Genomic DNA, 13,784 nt, shown 5'->3' with positions numbered 1-13,784 from the left:
AAGTGTTTCGTAACTTGGGCCCAAATTAAGATTCCAGTTTTATCTTTCATTATTCCGTTGCTTGTATCCTATGTTTTAACCAAAGACTCAATTTGTATTCTTCTAGTATATTCTGCATTTTTTTCTTCTCTATATATTTGCTTATTGCTACCCTACCTGCTACCCTTTCCTTTTTCCTTGAGATAAAAGCCTAGTCAGCATCAGTACTATTTTCCTTAGAGAGTTTTCTTCGGTTCCCTTTAATTCACTGTGATCCCTCTGTCCTGTCAAGTTCTAACAAAGCAGTTTGCTTATGTTTCCCTTATAAGACGTGTGTGTGTGTGTGTGTGTGTGTGTGTGTGTGTGTGTGTGTGTGGTATTTGTCTTTTCCTCCGTATTATAAACTGACTGACTTCTGGAATTATTTTACTTGTCTTATTTTTACCACTGTGCCTGGTACTTTACTAGGTACTCAATGAAATGAATGAGTGAAAATAAGGAGGGAAGATTTTCTTAGATCAATAATTCTCAAATATTTTGAGTACAGGCATGTGAAAGTTTCTTTTTGGGTTTTTTCTTTTTTTTTGCTGAACATTCTCCTTGCAGAGGTCAAGGTGTATTAGGAACAGTGTTACTAGCAGAAAATAAGACTGTGTTATGTGTGTGCAATAAAAAATATTATAGTCTTCATTTTGCCACTAGAAAGTATGCTCTATGAGGGTTAGAACTTTATCATCTCCAGGACCTAGAATAATGTTGGGCACATAGGTGGGTGCTCAGTACAAATTTGTTGAATAAATGAGTGATCGAATATATATGTTTCTGGAAAAAAAGTCGAAAACATAAAGCATGAACAAACAACGAGAATGTATAAACAGTTTATGACTTTTTCTGTTGTATTAATTTGCTTTCTAAATTTGGCAGGTAACAAGTGATTGAGAAAAATTATAATTAATGAGTAGAATTTTCTTTTCTTTTTTTCTGGAGATTGGTGCAATTTGACAAAAAAGTGCATTTGAGAGTAAGTGAACACATAAAAACTTTCGTGTTACTTTACAAAGTACTCACTGGTTATTTGGCATTTGTTACCTTGTATTCTTATCCCTATTCTGTCCTATCTAGTCTCTTTTGTTGAAGCCCTTGTTTTTCTTTGTGCTCTAATTCCCTGTACCTTCTCACTTGGTAGATGTGTTCATTCATTCACCATACTTACTAAGCCCCTGCTCGGTTGAAGAGAGAAGTCTAGTGGCCTATTCCTATAAAGCACTGTTAGATTGTTAGCTGATAACTGTAGGGTTTGCTGATAACAGTTAATAAGTTGAGGCCTTTACAAAAGATTGCGTTTTAATGAGAGACTCCTAAAGACAGAAGATTTACTACTCATAGAAATGCAGCAGCAAGGTTGCTGTTTTGCCTCTGGGGAGATAGGCCATTTCCTAAATCCTACTCTGCCTATTCTGTTTACTCACACTGTTAGATAATACAGGGGGATAGGATTATGGAGGGCCCTGAGAATCCGTACCTGCTACTCTGGGAGTTTTAGAGTCAGGGAATGACACGATGTAAACACACTGTGGCATACAATGTTACCTGTATGTGTTTTCTTTCTAAGTCCCTGTATACTGGGGACTTTCTCATGTGTCCCTATGTTCCCCACATATTTGTTAAATGCATGTTAAATGAATGGTGGGCTTCTTAAATTATATTTTTGTGGATTTTATTCAGGTGAGGAATACTGTATCTATCATTCAACAAGTTTCAGCTTTCTGGCTAAATGACTTTTGTGCCAGTGATACCAGAGTCCTACAGCCATGTTCTTGCAGAGTTTGAATCTCTGGATCCATTACTCTCAGCCCTGCGGCTGGACTCCAGTCGTCTAAAGGTGAATTTCTTGATCCTTGTATCAGTTTCATTTTCATGTGCTCTCTGTTACTGTGCCCCTACCCTGCAGTTCCTTAACGTTTTGTGGAATCTTGGGTGTTCTTACCTGTCCTAGTCATACTTTTGTGGGGAAAAAAAAGAAGAAAATAAACTTTTTATCTGAGGAATGTGAGCCCCTTTAAATTATCAGGCCCAGGCTGGGCGTAGTGGCTCACACCTGTAATTCCAGCACTTTGGGAGGCTCAGGTGGGTGGATCACTTGAGGCAAGGAGTTCAAGACCAGCCTGGCCAACATGGTGAAACTGTCTCTACCAAAAATACAAAAATTAGCCGGGCAAGGTGGCACGCGCCTGTAATCCCAGGTACTCGGGAGGCTGAGGCATGAGAATCACTTGAACCCGGGAGGTGGAGGTTGCAGTGAGTTGAGGTCATGCCACTGCACTGTAGCCTGGGCAACAGAGTAAGACTCTGTCTCAAAAAAAAAAAAAAAAAAAAAATTATCAGGCCCAGAGAAGCATTGGAATGAAACAGCAGTCTCTTATCACTCTTTTTTTTTTTGAGATGGAGTCTCGCTCTGTCGCCCAGGCTGGAGTACAGTGGTGTGATCTCAGCTCACCGCAAGCTCTGCCTCCCGGGTTCACACCATTTTCCTGCTTCAGCCTCCCAAGTAGCTGGGACCACAGGCGCCCACCACCACGCCTGGCTAATTTTTTGTATTTTTAGTAGAGACGGGGTTTCACCGTGTTAGCCAGGATGGTCTCGATCTCCTGACCTCGTGATCCGCCTGCCTTGGCCTCCCAAAGTGCTGGGATTACAGGTCTCATCACTTTTGTTTGAGCTAATTAATTACCTCTTGAAGCTACTTGCTATGTGGGCACTAGACTAACTGACACCAAGTAGTGATAAAATGCAGTACACTTCATAGTTCAAAAGTGTATAGCCAATCACTAATCAATGTTATTGCTGTAAGCCAATGAGAATTCCTGACAAACAGCCTCTTCTGAAAACTTGAGTTTCTTGTTTTCCAGAGCATTCCCCAAGGCAACTCGGAAGTGTGTCCTAGGCTGCATCCTCAGCCTTGGCTCAAATAAAGTCAATGTGAATTTGGCCTCAACTTCTTCCTTTTAGGTTGACACTTTACATAGAGGTATAATTTTCATAGCACTTTCTTGATTTATTTTTTGAGCTATCTTTTGAATTCTAATTTACCATCCCTGGAAACCATGATACTAACTTGCTTCATTTTTCCCCGTTAGTGTTCTTGCTGTCTTCTCTCAGAAAGTAATGTATTTGATTGAAAATAAAATGGTATGAGTCTATCTCACAAAGACCAAGAGAACACTGTCTCTTCACCTTCTGCAGGTTTGCTGAAAATCAACTAATAAAAATAAGATTAATAGGAGAAAAGGCATATAAAATCTTATTTTCTTTTTTCTTTTTTTTTTTCTTCTTTTGAAACAGGTTGTCTTTGTTGCTCAGGCCTGAGTGCAATGGGGAGATCCTAGCTCACTGCAACCTCAAACTGCTGGGTTCAAGTAATTCTCCTGCCTCATCCTGCTAAGTGGCTGGGACTAAACATACTTGATACCATGCCAGGCTAATTTTTTAAAAGTTTTTGTAGAGATGGGGTCTTGCTATGTTGCCCAGGCTGGAGTACAGTGGTGAGACCATAGCTCATGATAGCATTGAACTCCTGGCCTCAAGCAATCATGTGCCTTGGCCTTTGGCCTCCCCAAAGCACTGGGATAACAGGAGGGAGCCACCATGCCTGGCTCTATGTACCCTCTTTCATAGGGAAGTGGGGATATGGAGAATGTAGACGATTGTTTTGAGTGGCAATAAATCATTATGGAGAATGAATAGACCTAGCAAGTGGGAGGCAGCCATGGGAAGGTGAGGGATGGAGCTGCATAGGAACAATCTGACTTATGCAGGTAAAATCCCCCAGATAAACTCTTGGAGCTGTCTTCAGAAGAATAAATGAAAAGTCTATTTAGGCATGATGGTGACTCCCAGTCTCTTCTCTAGTGGTTGATCTTTCCTGGTTATTTGATGAGATCCTTAGGGAAAGGGTTTAGGACAATTGCATTTCTTTTGGAAGGAAGCTTTCTTTTTCTTTTCTTTTTTTTTTTTTTTTGAGATAGAGTCTCACTCCCTTGCCTAGGCTGGAGTGCAGTGGCACAATCTTGTCTCACTGCAACCTCCACTTCCTGGGTTCAAGTGAGTCTTGTGCCTCAGCCTCCAGAGTAGCTGGGATTACAGGCACCTGCCACCATGCCCGGCTAATTTTTGTATTTTTAGTAGAGACGGAGTTTCACCATGTTGGCCAGGCTCGTCCCAAACTCCTGGCCTCAGACAATCCTCTTGCCTCCTCCCAAAGTGCTGGGATTACAGGCATGAGCCATTGAGCCTGGCCCCCTTTGGAAAGAAGCTTTCTTGGTCAGATAAGGAAATTCCTCTGGAGAGAGTCCCACTCTGTGCTTAGTGGAGAGGTGGAAACGAGACAAGGTTAAAGGGACTTTGATTTTGAGGCAGCTTCTAAGAACTGTCAGCATGTCAAAGCTCCCTATTTTGGGGTATTGGTTGCTGAGCCCCAATAACCCCTTTACATTTTGAATAACATGAATCATTGCAGTTATACTAAGGTCATTCCGAAACAGGGAGTCTGGTGTAACCCTCGTTTTAGGGAGAAAAGCAAAAGTTAGTTAGCTCTGGGCAGAATATCGACCTAAGAGGAAGAAGCTGAGGCAAGTGCCCTGGCTTGGTGGCTCATGCCTGCAATCCCAGCAGTTTAGGAGGCGGAAGTGGGAGGATTGCTTGAGCTCAGGAGTTTGAGACCAGCTTGGGAAACATGGCAAAACCCTATCTTTACAAAAAATACAAAAATCAGCTGGACATGGTGGTGGGCATCTGTGGTCCCAGCTACTCAGAAGGCTGAGTTGGGAGGATTGCTTGAGCCAGGGAGGTTGAGGCTACGGTGAGCTGTGATCGCTCCACTGCATTCCAGCCTGGGTGACACAGCAAGACCCTATCTCAAAAGGAATAAAAAAACCCAGAAAACAAAACAGACAAAGGCAAAAATAATATAAGCAAACAGTTTATTAGGGCCAAGCTTGAGGATTACAACCTGGGAACATAGATAAAAGTTGCTTTAAATAAAGACTTTGATTAGCAGCAGTTACAAATGGATTATTTATTTATTTATTTATTTATTTGAGATGTAGTCTTGCTCTGTTGCCCAGGATGGAGTACAGTGGCACCATCTCAGCTCTCTGCAAACTCTGCCTCCTGGGTTCAAGTGATTCTCATGCCTCAGCCACCAGAGAGGCTAGGATTACAGGTGTGTATCACCATGCCTGGCTAATTTTTGAATTTTTAGTGGAGACGGGGTTTTGCCATGTTGGCCAGGCTGGTCTTGAACACCTGGCCTGAAGTAATCCGCCCGCCTCGGCCTCCCAAAGTGCTGGGTGGATTATTTTTTGAGACGGGTGGTCGGGGGAGGGGGGATGCAGTCTTACTATGTTGCTCAAGCTGGAGTGCAGCGGCTATTCACAGGCATCATAGCTGAGTCATAGCACACTGCAGTGCACTGTAGCCTTGAACTGGCGTCAGGCAGTCTTCTTGCCTCAGCCTCTCAAGTAGCTGTGACTACAGGCATGTACCACACCACATGGCCTGCCTAATTTTTATATATTTTTTAGAGATAGGGTTTCATTATGTTGCTGTGGCTGGTCTCAAACTCCTGGACTCAGGCAGTCCTTCTGCCCTGGCCTCCCAAAGTGCTGGGATTACAGGCATGAGCCACCGCACCCGGCCTTTTTTTTTTTTGAGACGGAGTCTAGCTCTGTCTCCTGGCTGGAGTTCAGTGGCGCAATCTTGGCTCACTGCAACCTCCGCCTCCCGGGTTCAAGTGATTCTACTGCCTCAGCCTCCCAAGTAGCTGGGATTACAGGCACGCACTGCCACACCCAGCTAATTTTTGTATTTTTAGTAGAGACGGGGTTTCACCTTATTGGCCAGGATGGTCTTGATCTCCTAACCTCATGATCCGCCCACCTTGGCCTCCCAAAGTGCTGGGATTACAGGCGTGAGCCACTGCGCCTGGCCTGGATTTCTTAAAAATAAAAATGTTTAAATTAGGGCTGAAGTCTTATTCTGTTGCCCAGGCTGGTCTCGACATCCTGGCCTCCCAAAGTGTTGGGATTATAGGGTGATCCACCTTGTCCAGCCCAAGTGGTTTTTTAAAGGAAAAGAAGAGGCAGATTCTGAGTTGTTTACCAAAACCTTATATTAAAATAACAAAAACTATTGATTGGCTATACATTGTTGTTTGTATCACAGATTTCAGTGACATGAAGGTAACAGGTGAGACAGCTAGTCAGTGACAAAATTACTTTAAACAATTGCCCCCAGGCATGGGTGCAGAGAGTTGGTGCATGACTGATATCTCATATTCATTTCTGTCTGGGCCTGCATACTTCACATAGCTCAGACTGCCCTGAGCTATTTTTTTTTCCTCAATAATTATGTGTTTTGATTGTCCTTGGAATTCAAAGAACTATGTACTTCCTTCAGTCTCTGAGTTATTTTGATTAAACTCAGGAATGATGTGGTAAAAAACAAAGTTTCATAACCAGTACGAAAATAATTTCATTTTTATACTTTTCCTACTGCCCTAAAGGAAATACTAGCATCTGAGGAAAGGGAAAATAGCAAGTGACAGACAAAGTAATATGAGTAACAATTTTGAGGCTTGATATCAGTTAGACATTTTTTCAGCTGCAGATTACAGTATGGTGTAACATATTAATAGGAGCTTAAGTGGTAAAGATGTTTATAATCTCATAGGAGGTTAGTGTTCTGGGTTTAGTGTAGTGGCTCCCATTTTTCCTGTTCTACCATTGCACATATGTTAGCTTTTAGCTACTTTTGCAATATGTGTCCCGTCTCCAGTCTTACTGTTCTCATTAACATCTCAAGAAAGCAGGGGCAAAGGGCAAAGGCGTTCTACAGGCTCTGCCTTTCATCTGGAAAGGTAAAGCTTCCCTTCCTGAGAAGCCCTCAGCAGCCTTGGTCTTATTAGCTAGAATTGAGTTACATGGCAACCCTTGGCAACTAGGGAACTGGGAAGGTGAATATTTAGGTGTTCCAACTTCTGTAGTGAAAAGCAACAAAATTGAAGAGGATTGGGAATGTCTCTTAGTCAATCAACTAATAACTTTTGCCACAGGGTATTGGATACTGCATGACCACTGCCTTCTCTGATGGAGTCTCACCTACCCTAAGACTTGTGGATGTTTTGTGGTGTTTGTACAGATTAGAAATGATTTAAATGAACGAATGTTTAACATGGTTGCTTTATCTTCTGGTAACTTCATTGGTCTTCCATTGTTGTAGTCAGCATTGGAATGACCTAGCCAAATTACATAAAATATGAAGTCTTAACAGCCAGATTTTGCCAAAGGAAAATTACTCATACAATGGAGCCTATTCAGCCTTTGTGAGATTCATTTAGAAGTTTAAAAACAAAATGTTCTTTCTTCAGTATTTTTTACTATTCTAGAATTAGAGAATAAGTGTCATATTGTGTCCATTTGGGCAGAGGATAAAGTGAGGGAAGGAGCCTGATGCATAAATCCTCAGTATTTATTTTCAGTGGATAGTCTATTTGGTTAAGTAGCTGTGATTATCTCACACTTCTCTTCACGTGTTTTTAGTGCACGAGCATAGCTGTGTCTCGGAAATGGTTGGCTTTGGGCAGTTCAGGAGGAGGACTCCATCTCATTCAGAAAGAAGGCTGGAAGCACAGGCTTTTTCTTTCACACAGGGTAAGATTAAGGGCAGCTCTGTCATACACCATTTGGAGTCTCTTTCATAAATGCAAATTTCTCCAATATAAATAATCATTTGGAATAAAAGAATGTAAAACTTGGCCTGGTGCGGTGTCTCACGCCTGTAATCCCAGCATTTTGGGAGGCCAAGGTGGATGGATTACTTGAGGTCAGGAGTTGGAGACCAGCCTGGCCAACATGGTGAAACCCCATGTTTACTAAAAACACAAAAATTAGCTGGGCGTGGTGGTGGGCGCCTGTAATCCCAGCTACCTGGGAGGCGGAAGCAGGAGAATCGCTTGAACCCAGGAAGCAGAGGCTGCAGTGAGCTGAGATCGCACCATTGCTCCCCAGCCTGGGCAACAGAGCAAGACTCAGTCTCAAAAAAAATACATAAATAAATAATAATAATAATGTAAAACTTAAGATTTAAAAAATGTTTTTTCTTTTGTGCTCTAGGAAGGTGCAATTTCTCAAGTCGCCTGTTGTTTACATGATGATGATTATGTTGCTGTAGCTACCAGGTAAGAATCTGTTCCAAAACTATCTGTCCTTTTTCAAGTGCATTTTAAATTGACACATGTGTTTGTTAGGGTGACCAACCATCCTGGTTTGCCTAGGATTGTCCCAGTTTTAACAGTGAAACTCCTGTGTCTCAGGAAATCTCTCAGTACCCAGCAAACCAGAATGGACAGCTGGTCATCCTAGTATTTGTAGAAAATGCTAATTTAAGGTTACAACATTTCGAAGGCCTTAAAAGACAAAGGGAACAGAGATAATTTAGATCATTTAACTTCTCCTATTAAACTGATTTGGTGACTAAAACAAGGAAATTAATACCTTGACTTTTTATAATACTTCCTCTTTTCTGAAGAACAAGAGTTGCATATGTATTTGATATAGTTGATACTGTGATGCAATAAAATTGTACCTTGTTCACCATTGCCAAGTTTGCCTCTGTGACTCAATTCTTGCAGTCAAGGTCTTGTAGTTGTTTGGGAATTAAATCAAGAGCGTCGTGGGAAACCAGAACAAATTTATGTGTCTTCAGAACACAAAGGCCGAAGAGTCACAGCTGTCTGCTGGGATACAGCTATTCTTAGAGTTTTTGTAGGTGATCATGCTGGGAAGGTTTCTGCTATCAAACTCAATACTTCTAAACAAGCAAAGGTGAGAAGCAGTCCCATTCTCTGTGTATGTAGTGAGATACAAGGTGTTGTCTTATAAAACTTCCAATTAAAGGATGTGATTTTATCTACTGTATTTCTTGGGAGACTAATCCGGAGTCCAAACTTGGAGATTTTGAGGAGACCTGTTTTTATATAGTACACATGGTGGCCTGTTTTAGCTCAATACTGTTACAGAATGGCTTTTGTGAACTAACTTCAGTACTTTGCACATTATCTATTGCAGTCCTTCCTGATTCACCTGCATGGCTCATTTAAAGCATTCTTTAGTATAAGGCTATTAAGAAAGAAAAGATATCTATTTATTATTGGTGTGAATAAAGTGACAAACATAGAAATGACACCAATTGCCCAGGCTCCTGGTCTTCTCTGCTTCTTGTGTAGAAGGAACTCATAGGTCTAGGAATATTTTTTATCAAGATGGATATAACTTATTTTGAATGGAATCTTGAAGATACCTTCTGGCTTTGCTCTGCTCTGCAGGTCCTCAGGCTTCCTGCTGCAGTTATTGCTGAGTAGAAGGGTTGAGACTCAGGTTACCCTAACAGAATACTCCAGTCTGTCATTAAGACAGAATAGACCAGCTTCTCATTGTCCTGTTCCTCCACGGCCATTACATCAGAAGTAGAGGGATTTGTCTCGCATTGGCTTATTTCTATTTAGGATCCTGGCAGAAAAGAAGGGCTCTAACTACTATTGGCTAAATTTATTTTATTTTTTATTTTATTTTGAGACAGATTCTTGCTGTGTCACTCAGGCAGAAGTACAGTGGTGAGATCATGGCTCACTGCACTCTTGATTGCCCGGGCTGAAGCAATCCTCCCACCTCAAACCTCCTGAGTAGCTGGGACTACTGGCATGCACCACCACGCCTGGCTAATTTTTAAAAACTTTTTGTAGAGACAGGGTTTTGCCATGTTGCCCAGGCTGGTCTCGGACTCCTGGGCTCAAGTGATCCACTCACCTTGCCCTCGCAAAAGTGCTGGGATTACAGACATGAGCCACTGCACCTGGCTATTGGCTAAATTATTTTATTTTAATGAACACATCAGAATATTTTTCTGGTTTTGCCATCATGACCTATCAAAGTTATCAATTGATTCTTAATATATTTTGGACCTAAAATATAGAAACCCTAGTAAACTTATTTTGTCTTTTTCTGAAAGGGAGAAGTGCTATCTACAGGTGAAAAATTCTTTCACATACTCCAAAACTTTATTTATCTAGAGACAGGTTCTTCCTCTGTTGCCCAGGCTGGCGTATAGTAGCATGATCTTAGCTCACTGCAGCCTCAAGCTCCTAGGCTCAAGCAGTCCTTCTGCCTCAGCCTCCTGAGTAGCTGGGATTATAGATGTGTGCTACCATGCCTGACTAACATGTTCTAAAGCTTGCTTCATCTCTTTCATTCTAACCTCTAAGATTAGATAATCCAAACAGAGCCTTGAGAAATCTCTTCTGCAGTTACATACCAGATTATTTAATACAACTTTTAAGTGACTAAAACTTTGATATCCTTACAAGCAAATTAAGTTTTGGCTTATTTGAAAATTTTATTTTGCTATTCAAGTTATTTTCATTTACAGGGTAAAGAGGAAGAGATGGCATGTGTATGTTATGATTAAATAAACTTTATTTCTTTCTCACATTCCTTTTAGGCAGGTGCTGCTTTTGTGATGTTTCCTGTTCAGACAATAACAACTGTTGACTCCGGTGTTGTACAGTTAGATTATTTGGATGGAAGGCTACTTATATCTTCACTTACTCGATCCTTCTTGTGTGACACTGAGAGGTATATTGACCAACCATTAGTCATCAGAAATGCAGAATTTTAGAACTGGGAGGAACTTAGAAGTTATCTACCCCAATCTCCATTAATCAGTTATACAGATTTTTTTTTCTTTTTTTTTTTTTTTTTTCTTTTTTTGAGATGGGGTCTCACTCTGTCACTCAGGCTGGAGTGCAGTGGTGTGATCATGGCTCACTGCAGCCTTGACCTCCCCGGCTCAAGCGATCCTCCTACCTCAGCCTCTCAAGTAGCTAGGTCTACAGGCACATGCCACCATGCCTTGGTAATTTTTTGTATTTTGTTTAGAGACTGGGTTTTGTCATGTTACCCAGGCTGGTCTTTAACTCCTGGGCTCAAGCAATCTTCCTGCCTCAGCCTCCCAAAGGGCTTGGCTTACAGGCATGAACCACTGCCCTTGGCTATACAGATGTTAAGGAATCAGTTGTATGCAAGCTGATGTTAGAGAGCAGAGAGGAGGTAGAGGAGTCTAAGACAGTCCAGTGGGTGACTAAGACAAGTATTCCGTGAGCCCGTTGCTGGTGAGACATATTCTAAGTGCCATGAGAGAAGGCTAAAGGCCTGTTTTTATATGGGGAAGCAGGAAGGCTTCTTTGAGTTTTGTTGTTTTCAAGATTTGTTTTATTTTAATAGAATTTTACTAAAGGGTAAAATTGGATGAAGAATAATTAAGAGCTTTATGAAGATAAGTATTTCATCAAAATCTCAAAGGTAGATAGAGCCAGAGGTCCAATGAATGGCAAAGGAGTGCATTAGCGGTAGCTGCGAAATACCAGAGCAGAATAGCAGACAGCTGGAAATGAATATTATGCATCACTATGCCAAAGTTCTCAGCCATTCTCGCTGCAAGGAAATTTTCACTGGCCATTTCTTTTTTTCACTGGACCTGGCAGCTATCATATTTCTCAGGACCATCTCCTTTTAAAAATTTGTCATGGAGAGTTTTGAGCCTACACAAAAGAAGGGAGAATTGTGTAATCAACCCCTGTGTACCTATTTCATAACTAAAGTTGGATGACAGTATCATAGAACCTCCTGTAAAAATAACATGTTTAGACGTGCTTACTTTCTGTTAGCTAGAATTCAGTTTTTGAGGACATGTGTAGTATAATATATACTTATGTTAAAAAATCTTTTTGTTTCAACCTGTTTTCCCTCCCAAAAACAGTTTTTTGTTTGTTTGTTTTTTTGTTTTTCTTTTTTTAAAGCTGGGACTCCTAGTGACCAGCCAAAGTGATAGATATGACTTTGCTTCATGTAAATTTAGTGTTGATTAACTAAGGTAGCATATGTGAAAATACTCAACTTTGTGCCTGTGACGTATTGTTTGAAAAATAATAGAAAGTAAGATTATTGAGTATACAAATGATAATGAATTGATTACATTTTTCACTCAGCAAACATTTATTATATTCCTCCAGATCCTTAGCACTGTATTAGGTACCATAGAAAATATAAAATGAAGAAATATATTTTATTTCCCAAATAAAGAGTATAAGTAATAAAACCACTACTTCCTGTACTGCTCTGTATACATTTCAAAGCACTCTTACACCTGTGTTCTTAAAGTAAAGCAAGTGTTATATTTTATTCATAAAGCAATTAAGTACAGAAGTAGTTATTGAATTATCTGAGGTTATCTAGTAAATTCATGCTAGAGAGCATATTAGATCACTCTTCAATAAAAGAGATTGAGTTTATGGAACTCTATAATGTATTGAGTGCTTTTTGTAGGCCTGACAGTGTGCTACACACTGGGAATTCAACCGAAGAGGAATAAGAATTGTCCTTTGCCCTGAAAAGTCATGATCTGCTGTTTAAATAGACATAATTGCCATATATCATGTCATAAGTGCTATGAAAGCAAAGCATAGGAAGCGTGTAATTCCATATATGGGAATCAAGGAAAGTTTCTGAGGAGGAATGATGGAATCATGGAGAGTAAGTAACAGGAGTTTTTAGGAAGAGACATCTCCCTTCTCATTATCACTTTCCATGTTCCCAGGCAGTGTACTAAGCTCTTTTATATGTCTAACTCATATAATCCTAAGGGAACAGAATGCTCCAAGGTGCAGAGTTTCAGAAGGACCTGGGTTTTTGAGGAAAAAGTAAGTTTATTGGGTGTTTGTGGTGAGGGAAGTGACTTGGAGACAGGGTTGGAGAACTAGATTAGTAGCTTCCATGGAGTGTCCAAAGAGCATTTTACAGAGTGACTTTAGAAGCAATTAGTAGGATTCAAGGATGTATGAAATAGTTTGGTAGCACTCACCTTTTAGATTTGGAAGGGGCTAATTCTGAGCCTCTTATTCTGTGGATAATAAACTGAGTACTAATATGAAATGATTTGCTTCCTGTCACAGAAATAGCTAATGGCAAATCAGAGCCAGAATCCTATTTTGATCTTTCCATTCTATTGTTTTTTTCAGTATATTGCTAATATGAATGAAGGAGAAGGCATTGTGAGTGGAGTTATTATGCCCATGCTGATTTGTAGTGCCATTGTTTTTGACTTTTTTTGTAAGTAAATCTGCTTTCTCTTCCTTTCTGGATGTTAGAGAAAAGTTTTGGAAAATTGGAAACAAGGAAAGAGATGGAGAATATGGAGCTTGTTTCTTTCCTGGAAGATGTTCTGGGGGCCAGCAACCTCTGATATATTGTGCTCGCCCAGGCTCTAGGATGTGGGAAGTGAACTTTGATGGAGAAGTTATAAGTACACATCAGTTCAAGAAACTCCTCTCGTTGCCACCTCTCCCTGTGATTACTCTAAGGTAACAATTTGTATGGCTGGTTGGAATTGTTTGAAGAGCTTATATATAGAGGTTTGGTGAAAATCTCTGATATTCTATCTGTGTTAAAGATTTTATTATACCTGGCCGGGCGCGGTGGCTCACATCTGTAATCCCAGCACTTTAGGAGGCTGTGGCAGGCGGATCACGAGGTCAGGAGATCGAGACCATCCTGGCTAACACGGTGAAACCCCGTCTCTACCAAAAATACAAACAAAATTTAGCTGGGCGTGTCTGTAGTCCCAGCTACTCGGGAGGCTGAGGCAGGAGAATGGTGTGAAGGGAGACGGAGCTTGCAGTGAGCTGAGATCGTGCC

The 13,784-nt window shown here is 40.8% G+C and overlaps 1 protein-coding gene across 5 annotated transcripts in view; it reads left to right on the top strand.

Moving 5' to 3' along the window:
• HPS5 (HPS5 biogenesis of lysosomal organelles complex 2 subunit 2) overlaps positions 1-13,784 on the top strand; it is a 43,620-nt gene that overhangs the window by 2,609 nt on the left and 27,227 nt on the right. For 2 of the 5 annotated variants that reach the window (XM_030829712.1, XM_030829713.1), the window contains exons 2-6: positions 1,705-1,861; positions 7,578-7,688; positions 8,151-8,215; positions 8,669-8,861; positions 13,238-13,450. In XM_030829712.1, the coding sequence (XP_030685572.1) occupies positions 8,812-8,861; positions 13,238-13,450 (263 nt within the window). In that variant the 5' untranslated portion in view covers positions 1,705-1,861; positions 7,578-7,688; positions 8,151-8,215; positions 8,669-8,811. Of the gene's footprint in view, positions 1-1,704; positions 1,862-7,577; positions 7,689-8,150; positions 8,216-8,668; positions 8,862-10,464; positions 10,668-13,237; positions 13,451-13,784 lie in introns of those variants that run through there. The other 3 variants (XM_030829716.1, XM_030829714.1, XM_030829715.1) reach the window with 3 other exon arrangements.

The sequence above is a fragment of the Nomascus leucogenys genome, chromosome 15 (genome assembly GCF_006542625.1).
Source record: "Nomascus leucogenys isolate Asia chromosome 15, Asia_NLE_v1, whole genome shotgun sequence".
NCBI classification, from domain to species: Eukaryota; Metazoa; Chordata; class Mammalia; order Primates; family Hylobatidae; genus Nomascus; species Nomascus leucogenys.
This window is presented reverse-complemented; position numbering and strand designations above follow the sequence as displayed.